The sequence below is a fragment of the Balaenoptera borealis genome, assembly GCF_965194805.1.
Source record: "Balaenoptera borealis genome assembly, chromosome: 19".
NCBI classification, from domain to species: Eukaryota; Metazoa; Chordata; class Mammalia; order Artiodactyla; family Balaenopteridae; genus Balaenoptera; species Balaenoptera borealis.
Window position 1 is genome coordinate 60598979 of NC_138878.1, and position 20102 is coordinate 60619080.

Here is a 20102-nt window from a genome sequence, read left to right on the forward strand (position 1 = left end):
CCCCTGAACTCCTACTTTCCTCCAACGAATTTTCATGTAGAACACCCCCTCCCAACTCCCCCCTTTTCCCTATAAAAGCAGACTCCCTTCCTTTGCTCTCTAGACTTGCCTGTAGTTCCTCATAGATTATGACCCCGGAATTGCAATTCTTCTGTTCCTGGATAAACCCATTTTGGTGATAAAATAACCCGGTGTTTTATTGGTTTTAGTTCAGCATTATACAGCTTGATAGGTTTACATGAAGTGAACATGCCGTGTAATCAGCACCTAAATCAAGAAACGGAAAATTATTTTTTTAAAAGGGGGTAGGGTGGAAAAAACAAACAAGAAAAAAGAAAACGGAAAATGATAAGCCAATCCAGAGTCTCCTCCTGTCCCCATCTAGTCACTACCTCTTCCCAGGGTAATAACCCTTCTGACTTCTAACCTATACTCTTTGGTATCTGGCTTCCTTCACTCAACATTAGATTTGTGACATTTAGTTGAAGTTCATTCATTCTCATTTCTGTGTAGTATGGCACAGTGTGACTAAACCAGGTATTGGTGCTAATGAGGAGCAACTAGAACTCTCCTACACTGCTGAGAGGACTATTAATTGGTCTAACCGTGTGTATTGTGATTTATATTAAGAAATACATATTTGGCCTTTGTCCCTGTACCTTGCACTGAGCTCCTAAAGCCCTAGGACTTTCCTAAGTGATAAGAGCTATAGATAAAGGTGCCTTTTCTTATTCATACAAGCCCCTTTCAACCACACCTGAGTTTATGTTAATGAGGTGACTTTTGGAAAGCCACAAAGCTGGTTGCCAGGGGAACCAATCAGGACATAAGAGGTTTGCAACTTTTAGTCCTACTCCCCAACCCCTAGGAGAAAGGAGAAGGGCTGGAGATTAGCTTAATCACCAATGGCCAATGATCTAATCTAATCAATCGTGCCTATATAGTGACACCTCCCTAAAAATCCCTGAGCTCTGGGGTTTGGAGAACTTCTGGGTTGGTGAATAAGAAAACATCCATGTTCCCAGAAGGTGGTACACTCCAAACTTCAAGGGTTAGGAAGCTTCTGTGTTGTGTGTTTTTTTGTTTGTTTGTTTGTTTTTTGGCCTCTCCACATGGCTTGAGGGATCTTAGTTCCCCAAACGGGGATTAAAGATTGAACCCGCACTCTCGGCAGTGAAAGCGCGGAGTCCTAACCACTGGACCACCAGGGAATTCCTGAAGCTTCTGTGTTCTGTGCTCTGGATCCTTCTGGACCTTGCCCTATGCATCCCTTCATCTACCTGTTCTGTTAGCATTCTTTCATATCCTTTGTAATAAACTGGTAATCTTCTAAGTAAACTGTTTTCCTGAGTTCCGTGAGCCACTCTAGCAAATTAATTGAACTGGAAGAAGGGATTGTGGGAACCTCCAATCTGTAGGTACTTGCCAACTTCACTTGAAGTTGCAGGTGGGCCGTCTCCTGGAACTGAGCCTGTTAGGGAATCGTTGACCGAAACCGCCCGCCTTGGCTAGACATGACGATAACCACTTGCATGAGTTGTTTCGCAGCAAGAGGTCCCAGTAAGGATCAGGGTGCTGCCACCGAAAACTAACTGGGAGAATGCGGGAGGGGCCCAAAGGAGGGAGGACACGCCAGCCCATAGTATGTCTTGTAAAACTAACCCAGAAGAATTCAGGAGGGGCCAAAAGGAGGAGGGAGGAGATGATATGTCCTGCCAACCTCCCAGAAAGCCTCATGCTGGAATCCATCTTGGCTGAGAGATGTGTGCGCCTCCAGGAAGGACCCTGAGTCAGAATAATTGGCCAGAGACAATCGGAAACTAACCCCATCACTGTAAAACTTGAGACTGCGAACCATGTGACAGAGCAGTTCTCCTGGGTTCCCTTACCCTGTTGCTCTCCACCCAGGTGCCCCTTCCCAATAAAGTCTTTTGCTTTTGTCAGCACGTGTGTCTCCTCGGACAATTCATTTCCAAGTGTTAGACAAGAGCCCTCTCTCGGGCCCTGGAAGGTGTCCCCCTTCCTGCAACGAGCCCTTAACTTGCAGGATCTCATGCTAACTCCAGCTAGTGTCAGAACTGAATTGAAGTGTAGGACCCCATGCCGGTTGGAGAATTGCTTGGTGTGGGAAAACCTCCACGCATTTGGTGACCAAAATACAGAAGTATTCTAGTAGTGGAGAAACACAGGAGTTTCCTTAGAGCCACTTTGAAAAATAGGCTGGCAGTTATCAACTACAGCTGAACATACACCTACACCAAGATACAGCAATTCCAACCTGTGAAATAAAATTCATGTTTTATGGCAAGATAAGAAAAATTTAAACATAAAAATTTTTTTCTCTGCCCTTTGGCCTCCTCTCTCCCCTCTGCAGCGCACTGTGTATCTGCATTAGGCATCGACCAAACCTCCCCCATTGGCAGAAATACCTGCTCTACCATAAAGAGAAACATTCTCCAGGCATCAACAAGACAACTCCTTAAAAGATAACATTCCTTCTGGATCTTGTAAGGGGCCACATGACACACCACTTTGTACTCACAGATGTGGATTGTGCAAACTATCTATGTCATTTAATGTACAGTCTTCTGTCTCAAAAACCTGTATAACTGTGCTTTGACCTGTAATGGGTGGAACAGTTCTCAGAGCTTTCTGAGAGGCTGTTCCCAGGTTATAATCTTCCATTTGGCTCAAATAAAATTTTCCATTTCTTTCCTAGATCAACTGATTAATTTTTTTCATTGACAAACCCCAAAGTATATATCCAACAAGTGCATACAAAAGGCACAAACAAGATTAGGGTTAGTAAATGCAAACTATTACATATAGAATGGATGGACAATAAGGTCCTATGGTATAGCACAGGGAACTATATTCAGTGTGATAAACCATAATGAAAAACATGTAAAACTGAGAATATAAAAAGTATAGGGCTTCCCTGGTGGCGCAGTGGTTAAGAATCTGCCTGCCAACGCAGGGGACACGGGTTTGAGACCTGGTCCGGGAAGATCTCACATGCCGTGGAGCAACTAAGCCCGTGCGCCACAGCTACTGAGCCCGCGTGCCACAACTACTGAAGCCTTTGCACCTAGAGCCAGTGCTCCGCAATAAGAGAAGCCACTGCAACGAGAGGCCCACGCACTGCAACGAAGCGTAGCCCCCGCTCGCAGGAATTAAAGAAAGCCCGTGCTTAGCAAAGACCCAAAGCAGCCAAAACTAAAATAAATAAATAAATTTTTTAAAAAAATAACATATATATAAAACAGTCACTTTGCTGTACAGCAGAAATTAACACAACATTGTAAATCAACTATACTTCAATTAAAAAAAATTTTTTTTTAAAGGTACAAACAAGAATGCTTACAGCAGCACTATTCGAAAGAGCCCCTAACTGGAAACTTCCTAAATGCACATCAATAGTAATCCAGACAAATTGTAGTGTAGTCACCACTTTTGAGAGCCCCTGGATCACTGCATTATAAGACCCAAATGGCAGAGTCCTTTGCACTTGTAGGGACCTAGGGCAGGCCATCTCAAAATATACCTCAACAGCATATTGATTATTTCGAATGAAAGTTACTGAAAAAATGACTGATACAAGAAGGACACTTTGACCTTCCTCTCTGTCTCCCTGAAAACAGGAAATATATCTCCCACGTGAAAGGTGTCTTCCCTGTACTGAGAGGTAGAAAGACTCCCTTATCACCAGAGACAGGAAATTCAGGGCCAAGAAGGCTATATAAACAATATAAACAGTTACTTCTTTACTAATTTACTACCCAAGCCCAAACTTTGCTTAAATTCCTTAGTAATGAAGCACCGAAACCTAAGTTTCTTTGTTTTGTCAATTTCTCTCCAATTTACTGTTTCTTTGTCTAAAAGAAACAATTTTGTCTAGAAGTTGCCTGTTTTGGCCACTTCTTAGGTTCCATTTCTATGAGACCTCCATGGGCAAGGATTAAAATGTGTCTCTTTTTCTCCTGTTAATCTGTTTTGTGTCAATTTTATTACTAATCCAGCCACAAGAACTCAAGAGAGGTGAAGAGGGAAATTTCCCCTCTCCCATACACTATATCTTGGACCAGCTAGAGAACCTCCTCTTGCATGGGGCTCAGAAGCTTTAGAGTTTTCTTTGCTGATGAGTGAGAGCAAGTCTCCCAACCATGATGCAAATTGCCTCCAAAACTCCAAGAAGGCCTCCAAACATTTTGGCTTTTTTGTAGTGCGTGGGTGGGGGAGACACAAGTTTCAGCAACTCGCCTTTTGTTTTGGAAAAAAAATTGCATTCCAACATACCTCTTCTTTTGGATCTCCAAAACATCTTTGAGCTGGCAGGTTCCTGTATTTTTCTGAGACAGAGCCTTCTGTAATGCCCATAAGTCTAACCAATGCCTCCACGGCACCTGTTTCATTGTACTCTTGGAATATCATAATTCTGGCAAAAGATTTGTTTTTTCTAGTTCCTGGGGTGGCTCTAGGATGGGTTCTTTGCGCCACGGATGAGCAGCCCTTTAGAGAGAAGACACATCACACGGTGTAGAAGCAGCACCAGAAGCTGGCTCCAACCTCTGGAAACCCTGGGGAAAAAAGGAGACCATTGGCCAAAGAGAGACATTATGGTGTGTTGGATCCTACTGATTGCCAACCCAATAGCGATTTCCACCTTTCTTGCTAATCCAACCTTGGATTTATTGGGGAGGTTGGAGGTAAAGAAGTCCAGTTTAGGAGGTGATCCTTGGTCTACCTAGTTCTTGAGGAGATGATGTCGCCCCCTAGAGGACATTTTGAAAATTATGGAGGGAAATTATTTTTGGTTGTCAACTGATTCTCAAGGGGACAATATTGCTCCCTTGGGGGTGTTTTGGAAATTTGCGTGAACTTTTGGGACATCACAATAATGAGGAGGTTGTTACCGGCACTAGAGGATAGGGAGTGGGGATGATAGGATGTCCTGCAACATTACACTGGTAATGAATGATTACCTAATGAACGCAGTTAAAGATAGTTCATAAATAATGGAAAGAACAGCTTACACTAAGGTATATTAAGCTGTCATGCTGAACTTTTCCAGTTCTTTTGGAATTGTGTGCATAGCAAAGTCATGGTAGACTCCTGGAAATTTACAAAATGTATACCACTATGTTTGGGGTAATAAAATGTTTTGGAACTTGATAGAGATGGTGGTTGCCAATGGTGGTTGTACTAAATGCCACTGAACTGGTCACTTTAAAATGGTTAATTTTAGGGACTTCCCTCCCAGTCCAGTGGTTAAGACTCTGGGCTTCCACTGCAAGGGGCACGGGTTCGATCCCTGGTTAGGAAAATAAGATCCTGCATGACATGGGGCGGCCAAAAAATAAAATAAAATGGCTAATTTTATGTTATGTGAATTTCACTTCTGTAAAAAAAAGTTTAAATAGATATAAATTTGAGAATATATCATTACATTGAAATTTCTCTATAAGCTTTAGAAAAGTATAAGGGGAAAGAGGGAAAGGGGACACTTAGATGTTGAATGAGTCTAGAAGTGCAGAGAAAATAATTTATAGAGCAGTTAGCTTTACTTTTCAGGGCTCTTTTTAACAAAGTGATCATTTGACAAGAGTTACTAAATACTCACAGGTAAAGACTCAGGTCACTCCCTAACCAAATGCAAATGAGTACATGCCATGGATCTTTAAGGTCAATTTCAAGGTCAACATATTAACAAATCATTCAACGCTAAGGATCTGTTTTCGCTCTTCAAAAGAGATTGACTCCTTTATTTTCCTTTCTATGATCCATTTACATTTCTCTTTAATAATATAAGGCAACTCAGCAAAAGTGTTTATTTCCAAAGGTTTATGCAAAAGATACTTGATATAGCCCTCTGCTGCCCAGTCATTCCATGACTTCTAAAAGTCTTTCCTGCACAGAGATTATTTGATCCTGTCATTGGATCATTTGATCCTGTGATTGGAAATAGTAGCATGGCATAGTTCGATAGCTTTAGATCAGAACTTTGAAAAAAGTTAAAAAAAAACCCAAAACCTTTTTATTATGGAAAAATTCAAAGATACACAAAAATAAAGGGAAGAGTAAAATGAACCCTCATGTCCCCATCATCCAACTTCAACAATTATAAACTCATAGCCAGATAACCAACAAGGACCTACTGTAGAGCACAGGAACTATACTCAATATTTTGTAATAACTTATAAGGGAACAGAATCTGAAAAAAATAGATATATATGTATGTAAAAAATGATACAAATGAACTTATTTACAAAACAGAGACTCACAGACATAGAAAACTGTAATGGAAAAGAATCTGAAAGAGAATATATATATATATATATATATATATATATATATATATATATATTCAGAATCACTTCGCTGTACACCAGAAACTAACACAACACTGTAAATCAACTATATTTCAATTAAGAAAGAAAGGAAGGAAGGAAGGAAGAAAGAAAGAAAGGAAGGAAGGAAGAAAGACACCAGTCCTATTGGATTAGGGCCCACCCTAATGATTTCATCTTAATTTGATTACATCTGCAAAGACCCTATTTCCAAGTAAGGTCACATTCATACGAAGCAGGGATTGGGACTTGAACATAACTTAGGGGACACATTTTGACCCATAACACTTCATACAGATGTGAATTCATCAATCTGTATAATGAAATGTATGTACTTTATCATATTATACTTTTATTAAAACATATTATTTTTTGGGACTTCCCTGGTGACGCAGTGGTTGGGAGTCCGCCTGCCAGTGCCGGGGTGGGGGGGGGGGCACGGGTTCGAGCCCTGGTCTGGGAAGATCCCACATGCCGCGGAGCAACTAAGCCCCTGCGCCACAATTACTGAGCCTGCACTCTAGAGCCCACGTGCCACAACTACTGAGTCTGCATGCCACAACTACTGAAGCCCAATGCGCAAAGCCCTGCTCTGCAACAAGAGAAGACACCACAATGAGAAGCCCGTGCACCCCAACGAACATTAGCCCCCGCTCGCTGCAACTAGAGAAAGCCCACGTGCAGCAATGAAGACTCAACGCAGCCGAAAAAAAAATAAATTTATTTTAAAAAATTAGTTTCTAAATCTCCATGTATTATTTGACTCTCATAGCTTCTAAACAGCAGACCGTGTGTACAGAGTGGCTCAGAAAGTGTATTGACTCGTAATTTCCTGGTGGTTCAGTGGGTAAGACACTGCACTCCCAATGCAGGGGGCCCAGGTTCGATCCCTGATCCAAGAACTAAATCCCACATGCATGCCGCAATTAAAAGGTCCCATGTGCTGCAACTATGACCTGGTGGAACCAAAATAAATATAAATTTTAAAAAAATTTTTTTAAAAAGCAGACCCATGAGAGATACCCAGAGCTTAAGCCAATGTCTTTTTTTTTTTTTAATCAACGTATAGTTGGTTTACAATGTTGTATTAGTTTCAGGTGCACAGCAAAGTGATTCAGTTATACACTTTTTTGGAGAATGTTTTCGCTTATAGATTATTACAAGATATTGAGTATAGTTCCCTGTGCTATACAGTAGGTTCTTGTTGGTTATCTAGTTTTTATTTAGTAGTGTGTATATGTTAATCCCAAACTCTTAATTTATGCCCCCAATCCAATGTCTTTTTTTGTTTGTTTAGTTAATTTTTCTTTTTTTATGGCCTTGCCACGCGGCTTGCAGAATCTTAGTTCCCTGACCGGGGATCGAACCTGGGCCCACGGCAGTGAAAGTGCTGAGTTCTAACTACTGGACCGCCAGGGAATTCCCCCCAGTGTCTTTATTTATTTATTTATTTATTTATTTATATAAATTTACTTATTTTTTTATTTTTGGCTGTATTGGGTCTTCATTGCTGCTCGTGGGCTTTCTCTAGTTGCGGCGAGCGGGGGCTACTCTTCCTTGCAGCGTGCGGGCTTCTCATTGCAGTGGCTTCTCTTGACGCAAAGCACCGGCTCTAGGTGCGCAGGCTTCAGTAGTTGTGGCACGCAGGCTCTAGAGCGCAGGCTCGGTAGTTGTGGCTCACAGTCTTAGTTGCTCTGTGGCACGTGGAATCTTCCTGGACCAGGGCTCCAACCTGTGCCCCCTGCACTGCCAGGCGGATTCCTAACCACTGCGCCACCGGGGAAGTCCCCCCAGTGTCTTTTAAATAGCCCTAAGGGTTACATGGTTCTAACAGGAAGAACAGGAAAAGAATTCAGGCTAGAATGAAGCAGGACTTAGATCTTTCTTCCACTGTTCTCCACAGTGACTGCAATTTAGAATCATCTGGGGAGCATTTTGTAAAAATCCCAATGTCTCAGCTCCACCCCGGACCAATTAAGCAGTCTCTGAAGGTGGGGCCTGGGCACTGCCTTTGCTAAAAAGCTCTCCAGATGATGCTAATGTGCAGGTGGGTGAGAACCGCTGCCTTGGTTAACGGTGAGCAGTCACCTGGGTGGAAGTAATTATGTAATCCTTAAACCCAGGAGCCTGCTCTACTGAATCACTGGTCTCCAACCCTTTTAAGTTACACAGTCTCAGTTTGGGCAGCTGTTCTGATTAGCTGTTGCTAAAAACCAAACTGCCCATGGGTGTATATCCAAGAGAAGTGAAAGCTGTCTCAAAGAGATATTTGTGCACCCGTGTTCACAGCAGCACTATTCATCCTAGTGGAAAAGGTAGAAACAACCCAAATGTCTATTGATGGATGAATGGATAAACAAAATGTGGTACGTACTTACAGTGCAATATATTCAGCCTTAAAAAGGAAGGAAATTCTGGGCTTCCCTGGTGGCGCAGTGGTGGAGAATCTGCCTGCTAATGCAGGGGACACGGGTTCGAGCCCTGGTCTGGGAAGATCCCACATGCCGCGGAGCAACTAGGCCCGTGAGCCACAACTACTGAGCCTGCGCATCTGGAGCCTGTGCTCTGCACCAAGAGAGGCCGCGACAGTGAGAGGCCCGCGCACCGTGATGAAGAGTGGCCCCCGCTGGCCGCAACTAGAGAAAGCCCTCGCACAGAAACAAAGACCCAACACAGCCAAAAATAAATAAATAAATGAATTAATTAAAAAAAAAAATAAGTGTGAGCTACTAATAATAACTACCATCCTGTAGGAAAATCCAAATGAAAGTCTCCATTTAAAAAAAAAAAAAAAAAAAAAAAGGAAGGAAATTCTGACACATGCTACACATGGATGAACCTTGTGGACCTTATGCTAAATGAAATAAGTCAGTCACAAAATGATAAATACTGTATGATTTCACATATATGAGGTATCTAGAGTAGTCAAATTCATAGAAACTAAAAGTAGAATGGTGGTTGCCAGGGGCTGGGTGGAGGGGAAAATGGAGAATTGTTTAATGGGTATAGAGTTCCAGTTTTGCAAGATGAAAAATTTCTAGAGATTGGTAGCACGATGAGGTAAACATACTGAACAATACCAAACTGTACACTTAGAAATGGGTGAGCTAGTACATTTTATGTGATGTGCATTTTACCACAATTAAAAAAAAAACTTCCCTGAAGTTTAGTGGCTTGAAGTGGCAACAATCATTTGATTATCTTTTTTTTTTTTAAGGTGGCTGACATTTATTCTTTTTTTTCAAGACAATTTTTATTGAAGTATAGTTGATTTACAATGAGGTATTAGTTTCACTTGTACAGCAAAGTGATTCAGTTATACGTATATATTCTTTCTCAGATTCTTTTCCATTATAGGTTACTACAAAATATTGAATATAGTTCCCTGTGCTACACAGTAGAATCTTGTTTATTTTATATATAGTAGTGTGTATATTTTAATCCCATACTCCTAATTTATCCCTTCCCCCCTTCTCCCTTTGGTAACCATAAGTTTGTTTTCTATGTCTATGAGTCTATTTCTGTTTTGCAAATAAGTTCATTTGTATCTTTTTTTAGATTCCACATATAAGTGATATCATATGATATTTGTCTTTCTCTGTCTGACTTGCTTCACTTAGTATGATAATCTCTAGGTCCATTCATGTTGCTGCAAATGGCATTGTATCATTCTTCTTTTATGGCTGAGTAATATTCCATTGTATATTTGTACCACATCTTCTTTACCCATTCCTCTGTCGATGAACATTTAGGTTGCGTCTATGTCTTGGCTATTGTAAATAGTGCTGCTATGAACATTGGGGTGCATGTATCTTTTCGAATTAGAGTTTTCATCTTTTCCACATATATGCCCAGGAGTGGGATTGCTGGATCGTATGGTAACTCTATTTTTAGTTTTTTAAGGAACCTCCATGATGTTTTCCATAGCGGCTGCACCAATTTCATTTTATTATCTGTTACAGTATTTGTGAGTCAGGAATTCAGGATGGCTGATTCTGGCCTGGGACTTCTCATATGACTGCAGATCATATGATTAGAACTGGAACAGTGGATGAATGGAGAGCTAGGGGCTGGGCAGGGACCTCTCCATCTTTGTGTAGTTTCAGGGTTTCTCCACACGGTGTCTCCTCATGGGCTGGTTGGGCTTCCTCTCAACATGGTGGCCTCAGCGCAGTAGGACTGCTTATCTGGCAGTTCAGGGCTCAAACTCAAGTGTTCTCATGAACAGGGTGGAAGTGGCCTCCTCTTTCCTGACTTAGCTCGGAAGTTAAGCAGTGTCCCTTTTGCCACATTCTATTGGTCAAACAGTCGCCAAATCCAGTCCAGTTTCAAGGAAGGAAACATAGACCTCCCACCCCTTCAATGGGAGTAGTGTCAAAGGGATGTTGCGAGAAGAGTATGTAGGATGAGAGATATTATTGTACCCATCTTTGCAAAATGCCATCAGCCACAGTGATGATCAAGACAACTTAGTGAGGGACTTCCCTGGTAATCTAGGGGATGTGGGTTCCATCCCTGCTTGGGAAACTAAGATCTCACATGCCACGGAGCAGCTAAGCCTGCGCACCGCAACTACTGAGCCCGCGTGCCACAACTAGAGAGCTGGTGTGCCTCAACCACAGAGCCCAGGTGCTCTGGAGCCTGTGTGCCACAATTAGAAAGAAGCCTGCATGCTGCAACTAAGACCAGATGCAGCCAAAAATAATAAATAAATAAATATTGATTTAAAAAAAAAAGAGAACTTAGTGAATCCCCTTGTCGCCATAATTTTTTCCCTAGTTGAAATCATTTAACCCTGGGGAATATCTGGAGTTAAATATAGAAATGTTCAAGTGATCCAGACCTCAGGAATGAATTTTTTAAAATTAATTTATTTATTTATTTTTGGCTGCATTGGGTCTTCGTTGCTGTGCACGGGCTTTCTCTAGTTGTGGCTGAGGGGGGGCTACTCTTTGTTGCAGTACGCCGGCTTCTCATTGTGGTGGCTTCTCTTTTTGCGGAGCATGGGCTCAAGGCATGCGGGCTCAGTAGTTGCAGCATGCAGGCTCAGTAGTTGTGGCTCGTGGGCTCTAGAGCACAGGCTCAATAGTTGTGGCACATGGGCTTAGCTGCTCCGTGGCACGTGGGATCTTCCCAGACCAGGGCTCAAACCTGTGTCCCCTGCACTGGGAGACGGATTCTTAACCACTGCGCCACCAGGGAAGTCCCAGGAATGAATCTTTTGGTTTAAGGAATTTGTGCATATTTGGTTTTTTATGTACCAGAAATGTTTAAGAGAATCTGGCCTTTCAGAGTTTCCTGGTGAGATCTGTAGTTCTCAAAAAAAATTCTCAAAACTTTTCCCTGCATTTATTTAAAGACCTGGGATGACTAACTCTAAAATGGTTTAGCAAAAAAAAAATTATATATATATAAATATATATATAATGTGTGTGTGCATGTGAGAGAGAATAAACGTGTCAAAACTTAAAATTAATGAATCTACATAAAGTTATGTAAATATTCATTGGACTATTTCTTTTTTTTATAAATTTATTTTATTTTTATTTATTTTTGGCTGCGTTGGGTCTTTGTTGCTGCGCATGGGCTTTCTCTAGTTGCGGCGAGGGGGGCTCCTCTTCATTGCAGTGCGTGGGCTTCTCATTGCGGTGGCTTTTCTTGTTGCAGAGCATGGGCTCTAGGCATGCGGGCTTCAGTAGCTGTGGCATGTGGGCTTCAGTAGTTGTGGCTCGCGGGCTCTACAGTGCAGGCTCAGTAGTTGTGGCTCATGGGCTTAGTTGCTCTGCGGCATGTGATATCTTCCCGGACCAGGTCTCAGACCCATGTCCCCTGCATTGGCAGGCGGATTCTTAACCACTGTGCCACCAGGGAAGCCCTCGACTACTTTCTGTAAGCTTGAAGATTTTTTTTTTTTTAAGCTTGAAGATCCAAGTTTTTTTAATTGGTTAACTTCATCTTTGATTTATTGGTGTCACTTTTTCCCTTCATTAGAATTAAAAATTAACTATAATGATACAAACATATCAGTTATATAAATCAATATCATAAACCATAACTTAACTAATTATGAAGATACAGTATACTATAACTCATAGGACAAAAAAGGGCCCATTAAAAGTCCCAAATATAAAATAAAAATTTTTGACAGAATAAAATAAAATTAAAATGATCAAATGGCTCTTCTCATTCTGTCCCTGAACTTCAAACCGTCTGCACCTGCATCTCATCCTCTAGAGTAAGATAAGGGGTAAGGTCATGATTGGAGGCTGAATTGGGGGTCAGGAAAGCAGTTAGGAAAGGGCCTTTCTTAGGGGGCCCAGCAATATTTGGAAGAAACATGACAAATCTGAAGAGGCATGTGCTTCCCAAACTTGCTCATTTCAAAGACAGCGTCAAATTATTCTAAGCAAAGCAGTGCTCATTCTGGAAGAGTTGACTTGCATCTTTAGTGCTCAGGATCCTGAATTTTTTTTTTTTTTTTTTTTTTTTTTTTTTGCTGAGCCAGTGGCTTGCAGGATCTTAGTTCCCCAACCAGGGATTGAACCTGGGCCCTCCGCAGTGAAAGCACAGAGTCCTAACCACTGGACCGCCAGGGAATTCCCTAGGATCCTGAATTTTTTACATTCTCTATTTGCCTCAAAGTACAATGATCACACTATTGCAATTATCAAATAGATTTCCAGGCTTAAAAAAAAATAAAGGGACTTCCCTAGTGGTGCAGTGGTTAAGAATCTGCCTGCCAGTGCAGGGGACATGGGTTCGAGCCCTGGTCCGGGAAGATCCCACATGCCGCAGGGCTACTAAGCCTGTGCACCACAACTACTGAGCCTGCGCTCTAGAGCCCGTGAGCCACAACTACTGAGCCCCTGTGCCACAACTACTGAAGCCTGTGCACCTAGAGCCCATGCTCCATAACACGAGAAGCCACCACAGTGAGAAGCCCACACACCTCAACGAAGAGTAGCCCCTGCTCGTTGCAATTAGAGAAAGCCCGTGTGCAGCAAGACCCAACGCAGCCAAAAATAAATAAATACATAAATAAATTTATGAAAAAATAAAATAAAAAGACCATACACAAAACTAATTCAATGTTATATGTCAATTATATCTCAGTTCTTTAAAAATTCATGATCTGGTTTCTCAATGATCCCTTTGTCCCCTGGGGTCACCATGGCACAGTCACCTGACTTCTTTTCGTTCCTCCCGAGTCTGTTTGGTCATTACTTCCTCTGAGAGATGTTCCCTAAAACCACAGTACAAAATACTCCCCCTAGAGGTTATATATTGCCTAGCACAGGGCTGGGCATTGAGGACGTCCTCAGGGAAATGTAAATGAATGAAACTATCAGAGAGACTAAATTCAGAAAAATGGAGAGTGAGTTCACATTCTCAGAATATTATTTCCTGACTCCTACACTAAGCCAGACACTGTCATAGCTCCTTCTTTTCCTTGACAGCACTTCTCAAAGTTTCTGTTTATTTTTCTGCCACTTTCAGCAGAGAAAGGAACTAAAGTCAGGGAGAGAAAGAGAATTGGGGTCGGGCAAAAACGGAGAGAATAGAAGAGAGAATTGGGTGGGGAGAATATTCGGGTTATCTAATGCTCTGTAGCAAGTGATCAGCAACCTTGCGCCGCAGGGCTTGCTGGTTCTTAGTTCCCCAACCAGGGGAACTGGGGCCCCAGCAGTGAAAGAGGCCAAGTCCTAACCACTGGACCACCAGGGAATTCGCAGCAAACAATTATTTTGCTTACAGATCAGCACTTTGGGCATGGCTTGGCAAGAATGGCTTCTCTCTCCTCCCTCTGGGGTGACTTGACTGTCTGCCAGAGGATCTCCTTCCAAGACGGCTCACTCACGTGGCCAGCAAGACGGTGCTGGCTGTTGGCTGGGGCTGTTGGCCAGGCTGAGGGTCAGAAGCTTTGGTTCCTCTCCATGTGGACGTCTCCATAAGGTGCTTTGTCTTGTGCTAGTATGGAGGCTGGGGTTAAGAGCAAGTGTCCCAAGAAACAGAAAGTGGAAGCTGACCACTTCCTTTTTTTAAAAACAGCTTCACTGAGATATTTGCAGACCATGCAATTCACTCATTTAAAGTGTACAATTCAGTCATTTTGGGTATATTACATTATTAATTTTTTAAAAATTGTGGTAAAAATGTATAACATACAATCCACCATTTTAACCATTTTTAAGTGAACAATTCAGTGGTATTAAGTACATTCACAGTGTCATGCAACCATCACCACTACCTACTTCTTTTTTCATCACCTTTTGTATCTGGGTTCTTTCACTTAGCATAATGTTTTCAAGGTTCATCCAAATTGTGGCATGTATCAGTGCTTCATCCTCTTTTATGGGTGAATATTATTCCATTGTATTGATTTACCACATTTTATTTATCCATTCATCACCTGATGGATGGATTTCGTTGTTTCACATTTGGCTATTGTGAATAATGTTGCCATGATGATTGGCATACAAATATCTGTTTGAGTCTCTGCTTTCAATTCTTTGGGTATATGCCTAAGAGTGGAATTGCTGGGTCCTATGATAATTCGATGTTTAGCTTTTTGAGGGGAGGCTGCCCATTTCTTAAGGGCTGGACTCAGAAATTGGCCCAGCATTCACTTCTATCATATTCTATTTTTTAAAAAATTTATTTATTTACTTATTTATTTTTGGCTACGTTGGGTCCTTGTTGCTGCACGCGGGCTTCCTCTAGTTGTGGCAAGCAGGGAATACTCTTCATTGTGGTGCCAGCTTCTCATTGCGGTGGCTTCTCTTGTCACGGAGCACAGGCTCTAGGCGCACGGGCTTCAGTAGTTGTGGCAGGTGGGCTCAGTAGTTGTGGCTCATGGGCTCTAGAGCGCAGCCTCAGTAGTTGTGGTGCACGGGCTTAGTTGCTCTGCGGCATGTGAGATCTTCCCGGACCAGGGCTCAAACCCGTGTCCCCTGCACTGGCAGGCAGATTCTTAACCACTGCGCCACCAGGGAAGTCCTATCATATTCTATTGATCAAGCAGTCATAGAGGACAGATTCAAAGACAGGGGACATAGATTCCTGCCCCCCCCCATACAAATGAAGATTATCAAAGGATTTGAGGACGTTTTAAACCTCCCACAGAGAGTCTGGGAGGGAGGGGTGGTGGTGAGGGCCAAGAAGAGACCCTCAGGGAGGCAGAGTCAGACAAAGAGGACGAACTTAAACTCTGGGTCTTGGCAGGTGCAGCCCATGCTCTCTGCCTGGGGTTCTTTCCCTGCTTTGGTAGTTTTAACCTTTATTGACTCTGTAAAGCTCAGCTGAGAGTTTACATTCTCAGAATATCTTTTCCTGACTCCTACATTAAGCCAGACACTGTCATAGCTCCCTCTTCTTTTTCCTGACAACACTTCTCAAAGTTTCTATTTCTTTTTTTTCTTAATTGAAGTATAGTTGATTTACAATGTTGTGTTAGTTTCATATGTACAGCAAAGTGACTCAGTTATATATATATATATATATATATATATATATATATACACACATATATATATTCTTTTTCAGATTCTTTTGTATTATAGGTTATTACAAGATACTGAATATATTTCCCTGTGCTATTCAGTAGGTCCTTGTTGTTTATCTACTTTACATATAGTAGTGTGTATATGTTAACCCCAAACTCCTAATTTATCCCTTCCTCCCCTTGCCCCATCCCCCCTTTACTTTTTCTTTGGCTGTGCTGTGTGGCATGTGGGATCTTAGTTCCCAGGGATGGAACCCGCACCCCCTGCAGTGGAAGTGCAGAGTCTTAACCACTGGACCACCAGGGAAGTCCCCCTTCATTTTTTTTTTTTTTCCCCTTCATTTTTATTCGACTAATTTATCTCTCCTACTGGGCTGTGACTGCCTCTTAAGCAGGAGAGTGTCCATTTTTATCATGACTGTATCCCCAGGGCCTGGCACAAAGTCCAATGCATAGTCGCGATTTGGTAAATATTTGTTGAGTAGCTGAGTTTGTGAATAAGTCTTTGACTGATGAAGAACTGTCTGTCTCCGCTACTAGAGTGTCAGCACCACTCAGGGCAGATCTGTTTCCCTTGTTCACCTTATTTTCACCGGGCACGATGCATAGTCGATGGGGTAACTTGCCTTCAAGATGGTCCCCAAATGATCCTTGCCCTCTAGTAGTAACACCCTTCTTGTCATCCCCTCCCATGATGAACAGAGCTGGCCAGTGTGTGGCCAATATGATATTGGTGACAATGTGTGAGTTTCAAGGCTGAGGTATAAAAAGCATTCCCGCTCTCAGCTTACTCTGAGGATCACTTGCTCTGGGGGATGCCAACGCCACGTCAAGAGGACACTCCAGCAACCTGGTGGTTAGGCCCAGAGGGAGAGGAATTGAGGTCCCCAGCCACCAGCCAATATCAACTCGCCAGCCATGTGAGTGAGTCGCTTTGGAAGGGGAGCTGCCCCACCACCGCGACCATGCCATCAGAACACTGTAGTCCCACGTGTCATCTGACCACATCCCCATGGGAAACCCTGAGCCAGAACTGCCCAGCCAAACAGCTCCTGAATTCCCAATTCACAGAAACTCTAAGAGATTATAAATATTTATTGTTGTTTTCAGTCCCTAAATGTTTATATAATTTATTCCGTATCCATATATATATATATATATATTTTGGCTGTGTTGGGTCTTTGTTGCTGCGCGCGGGTTTTCTCTAGTTGTGCTGAGCGGGGACTACTCTTCGTTGCAGTGTGCGCGCTTCTCATTGCGGTGGCTTCTCTTGTCACGGAGCATGGCCTCTAGGCGCGTGGGCTTCAGCAGCTGTGGCACGCGGGCTCAGTAGTTGTGGCTCACCGGCTTAGTTGCTCTGCGGCATGTGGGATCTTCCTGGACCAGGGCTCGAACCCATGTCCCCTGCATAGGCAGGTGGATTCTTTTTTTTTTATATATAAATTACTTCAGTTTCATTATCTGTCTTAATTTTTATTTATTTATTTTTATTTTTGGCTGTGTTGGGTCTTCGTTTCTGTGCGAGGGCCTTCTCTAGTTGCGGCAAGCGGGGGCCACTCTTCATTGCGGTGCGCGGGCCTTTCACTGTCGCGGCCTCTCTTGTTGCGGGGCACAGGCTCCAGACGCGCAGGCTCAGTAGTTGTGGCACACGGGCCTAGTTGCTCCGTGGCATGTGGGATCTTCCCAGACCAGGGCTTGAAGCCGTGTCCCCTGCATTGGCAGGCAGATTCTCAACCACTGCGCCATCAGGGAAGCCCAAGCAGGTAGATTCTTAACCACTGCGCCACCAGGGAAGTCCCTCCATATTTTTTTGAATGATATATTTTTTTAAAATATTTATTTATTTATTTGGCTGTGCCGGGTTTCAGTTGTAGCATGAGGGATGTTTACGTGTGGCATGTGATCTCTTGGCTGCAGCATGTGGGATCTAGTTCCCTGACCAGGGATCGAACCCAGGCCCCCTGCATTGGGAGTGTGGAGTCTTAACCACTGGACCACCAGGGAAGTCCCTTGAATGATATTTTGACCTCTGATGAATCGCTACCCTTTTCTGATTCTCAGAGTCATACTGTAAAAGCGGAGGAAATATCTATCTCTGAGGTTCATAGGGTATGTACCTCACTGGACAAGGTCAGAGCACATAGTAGGAGCTTAATGTACCACCAGCAGTATAACCTCCTGAGGAAGCACGTGGGCCTGCATTTGAATCCTAGCTTCACTACTTCTAAGATATAAGACTTTGTTCAGGCCACTAATATCGATACTTAACTTTGCTGGACCTCAGACTCTTTAGCTGTGAAATGGGAATATTAAGGAATTTATCCACTCTTGCAAGGGTTAGAGAAATAATCCATGTAAAACCCATTTAAACTCCATGAGAGGGCAGCTATTTTAAATTCTTATTTAAAAATTTTTTAAAAATTTTTTTACTGCTCTATCCCTAGCACAGAGACTGATGGTTGACAAGCACTTTTTTTTTTTTTTTCGGGGGGAGAGGCCTGTGCCAAGAGGCTTGTGGGATCTTAGTTCCCTGACCAGGGACTGAACCAGGGCCCTCGGTAGTGGGAGCGCAGAGTCCTAACCCTGGACTGCCAGAGAATTCCCAAACAAGTTCCTAATAAGTATTTGTTGAATGAATAATAAAAAGGTATTTTGTCTAGGGAAAATACATATTAGCTATTACTAACCTACAAGATTCCCCACCTGCTTCATATTATGATTTAATCTCTTGCCACCCTCTCACTCTGCTCCAGCCACCCTGCCCTCTCCACAGCTCAATTACATTAGCATGTGCCAGCCTCAGGGCCTTTGCAGCTGCTGTTCCATCCAGGAATGCTACATTTCCCAGTTATCTACCCAGCTTGTTTCTACGGTTCCTTCAGATCTCTGTTCAACAGTCACTTGTCACCCTGTAGTCCCATATCCTGTTTTCATTTTCTACAAAACATTTATTGAGGGCCTGATTTATATATTTTTTCCTTTGGGCCCTCCTCAAGGGAACGTAAGTTCCATGAGGGCAGGATTTTATCTATTTTACTCGCCACCCTATTTCACAACATCCCCGTTACCGGGATTTCCGCAGACGCTCCATTTTACTTACTGAATTGAAGGCCTCATAAACGACCACTTGGGTATCCTTGTGGGGCCAGAAGCCGCGCGGATTTTTGGCCAGGATTGGCAGGAGACTCCATCACGTGACTGGCTGATGCCCGCCCACCTCGGAGGCTAAGGAGGTCCACGTGGTTCCAGGGTCCAGGAGCGGGCGGGGCTTGGAGAAGGTACTGCGCAGGCGCGATCCCTGGCGCAGGCGCAGATGCGGCCTGGGCGCGCGGCCCGCGGCGGTTGGCGGCTTGTGGGGCCGGCGGGCGGTTGCCGTGAGCAGGACCAGAGCTGCGGCGGCGAGAGCCGGCGCCATGGTGGAGAAGGAGGAGGCGGGCGGCGGTATCAGCGAGGAGGAGGCGGCTCAGTATGACCGGCAGATCCGTCTCTGGGGATTGGAGGCCCAGAAACGGTCAGGGCCGGTGCGGCTTGCGGGACTGAGGGTTTGGAGGGTGGTCTGGCCTGAGGCGTTGGGGAGCCGGAGGGTTTAATTTGAAGAGAGGAGGCGGGAATCGTGTACCCGGCCGTGGTCGCCTTCATGAGAGGACTGGAGGGGTTGATTTGGGATGTTTCCTCGGAAGGTATGGGAAGAGGGAACGTCCTAGGTGGTGGGAGGGCCGTTCCGAGGAATTGGCGACCTCTAGAAGGGGAGCTGGGGGAGTTCTGAGAGATCCGGAGGATGCAGACTCAGGAACTCGACGCCCGAAGGGAGCGATGGTGGCGTTTGGATCGGGGTTGGGGACTTAGGGAAAAGGGGGGGCCAGGAATGCATGGAAACGATGAAAGTGGGGGGGCATAGTTCATTCATTCATAGGTAGTGGAAACCTGTTCTCTGCTGGATGCTGGAGAGACTGGCGAGCCCAACAGATGCGAGCTTACATTCATTCTTGTGGCCTCTAAGGGGTGGGCCAGTCTGAAAGAGTGAGGGTTTTTTTCGAGGAGTTTTGGAGCAAGTAATTTCAAGTGAGGTTCCTGAGAGGCTCGGAGAGTCTGGCGGGGCTGGAGGTACCCGAAGAGATTGCTTGTGTCTAGATCTGGGGGTGTGTCCCGAGAGGACAGGATTGGGGATACCTTGGGCATGGGGGAGTAATTTTAGGAGGGGATGAGGTCTTTGAAAGAGGTGGTCGATATGATCAGATATTTATTGAGCACCT

At 43.7% G+C, this 20102-nt stretch overlaps 1 protein-coding gene across 1 annotated transcript in view; it reads left to right on the forward strand.

Moving 5' to 3' along the window:
- The first annotated feature begins 19147 nt into the window (after nt 1-19147).
- Nucleotides 19148-20102, forward strand: part of SAE1 (SUMO1 activating enzyme subunit 1) — a 70699-nt gene continuing 69744 nt past the window's right edge. The window contains exon 1 of the mRNA XM_082370188.1: nt 19148-19360. Coding sequence (XP_082226314.1) covers nt 19263-19360 — 98 coding nt within the window. The 5' untranslated portion in view covers nt 19148-19262. The remainder of the gene's footprint in view (nt 19361-20102) is intronic.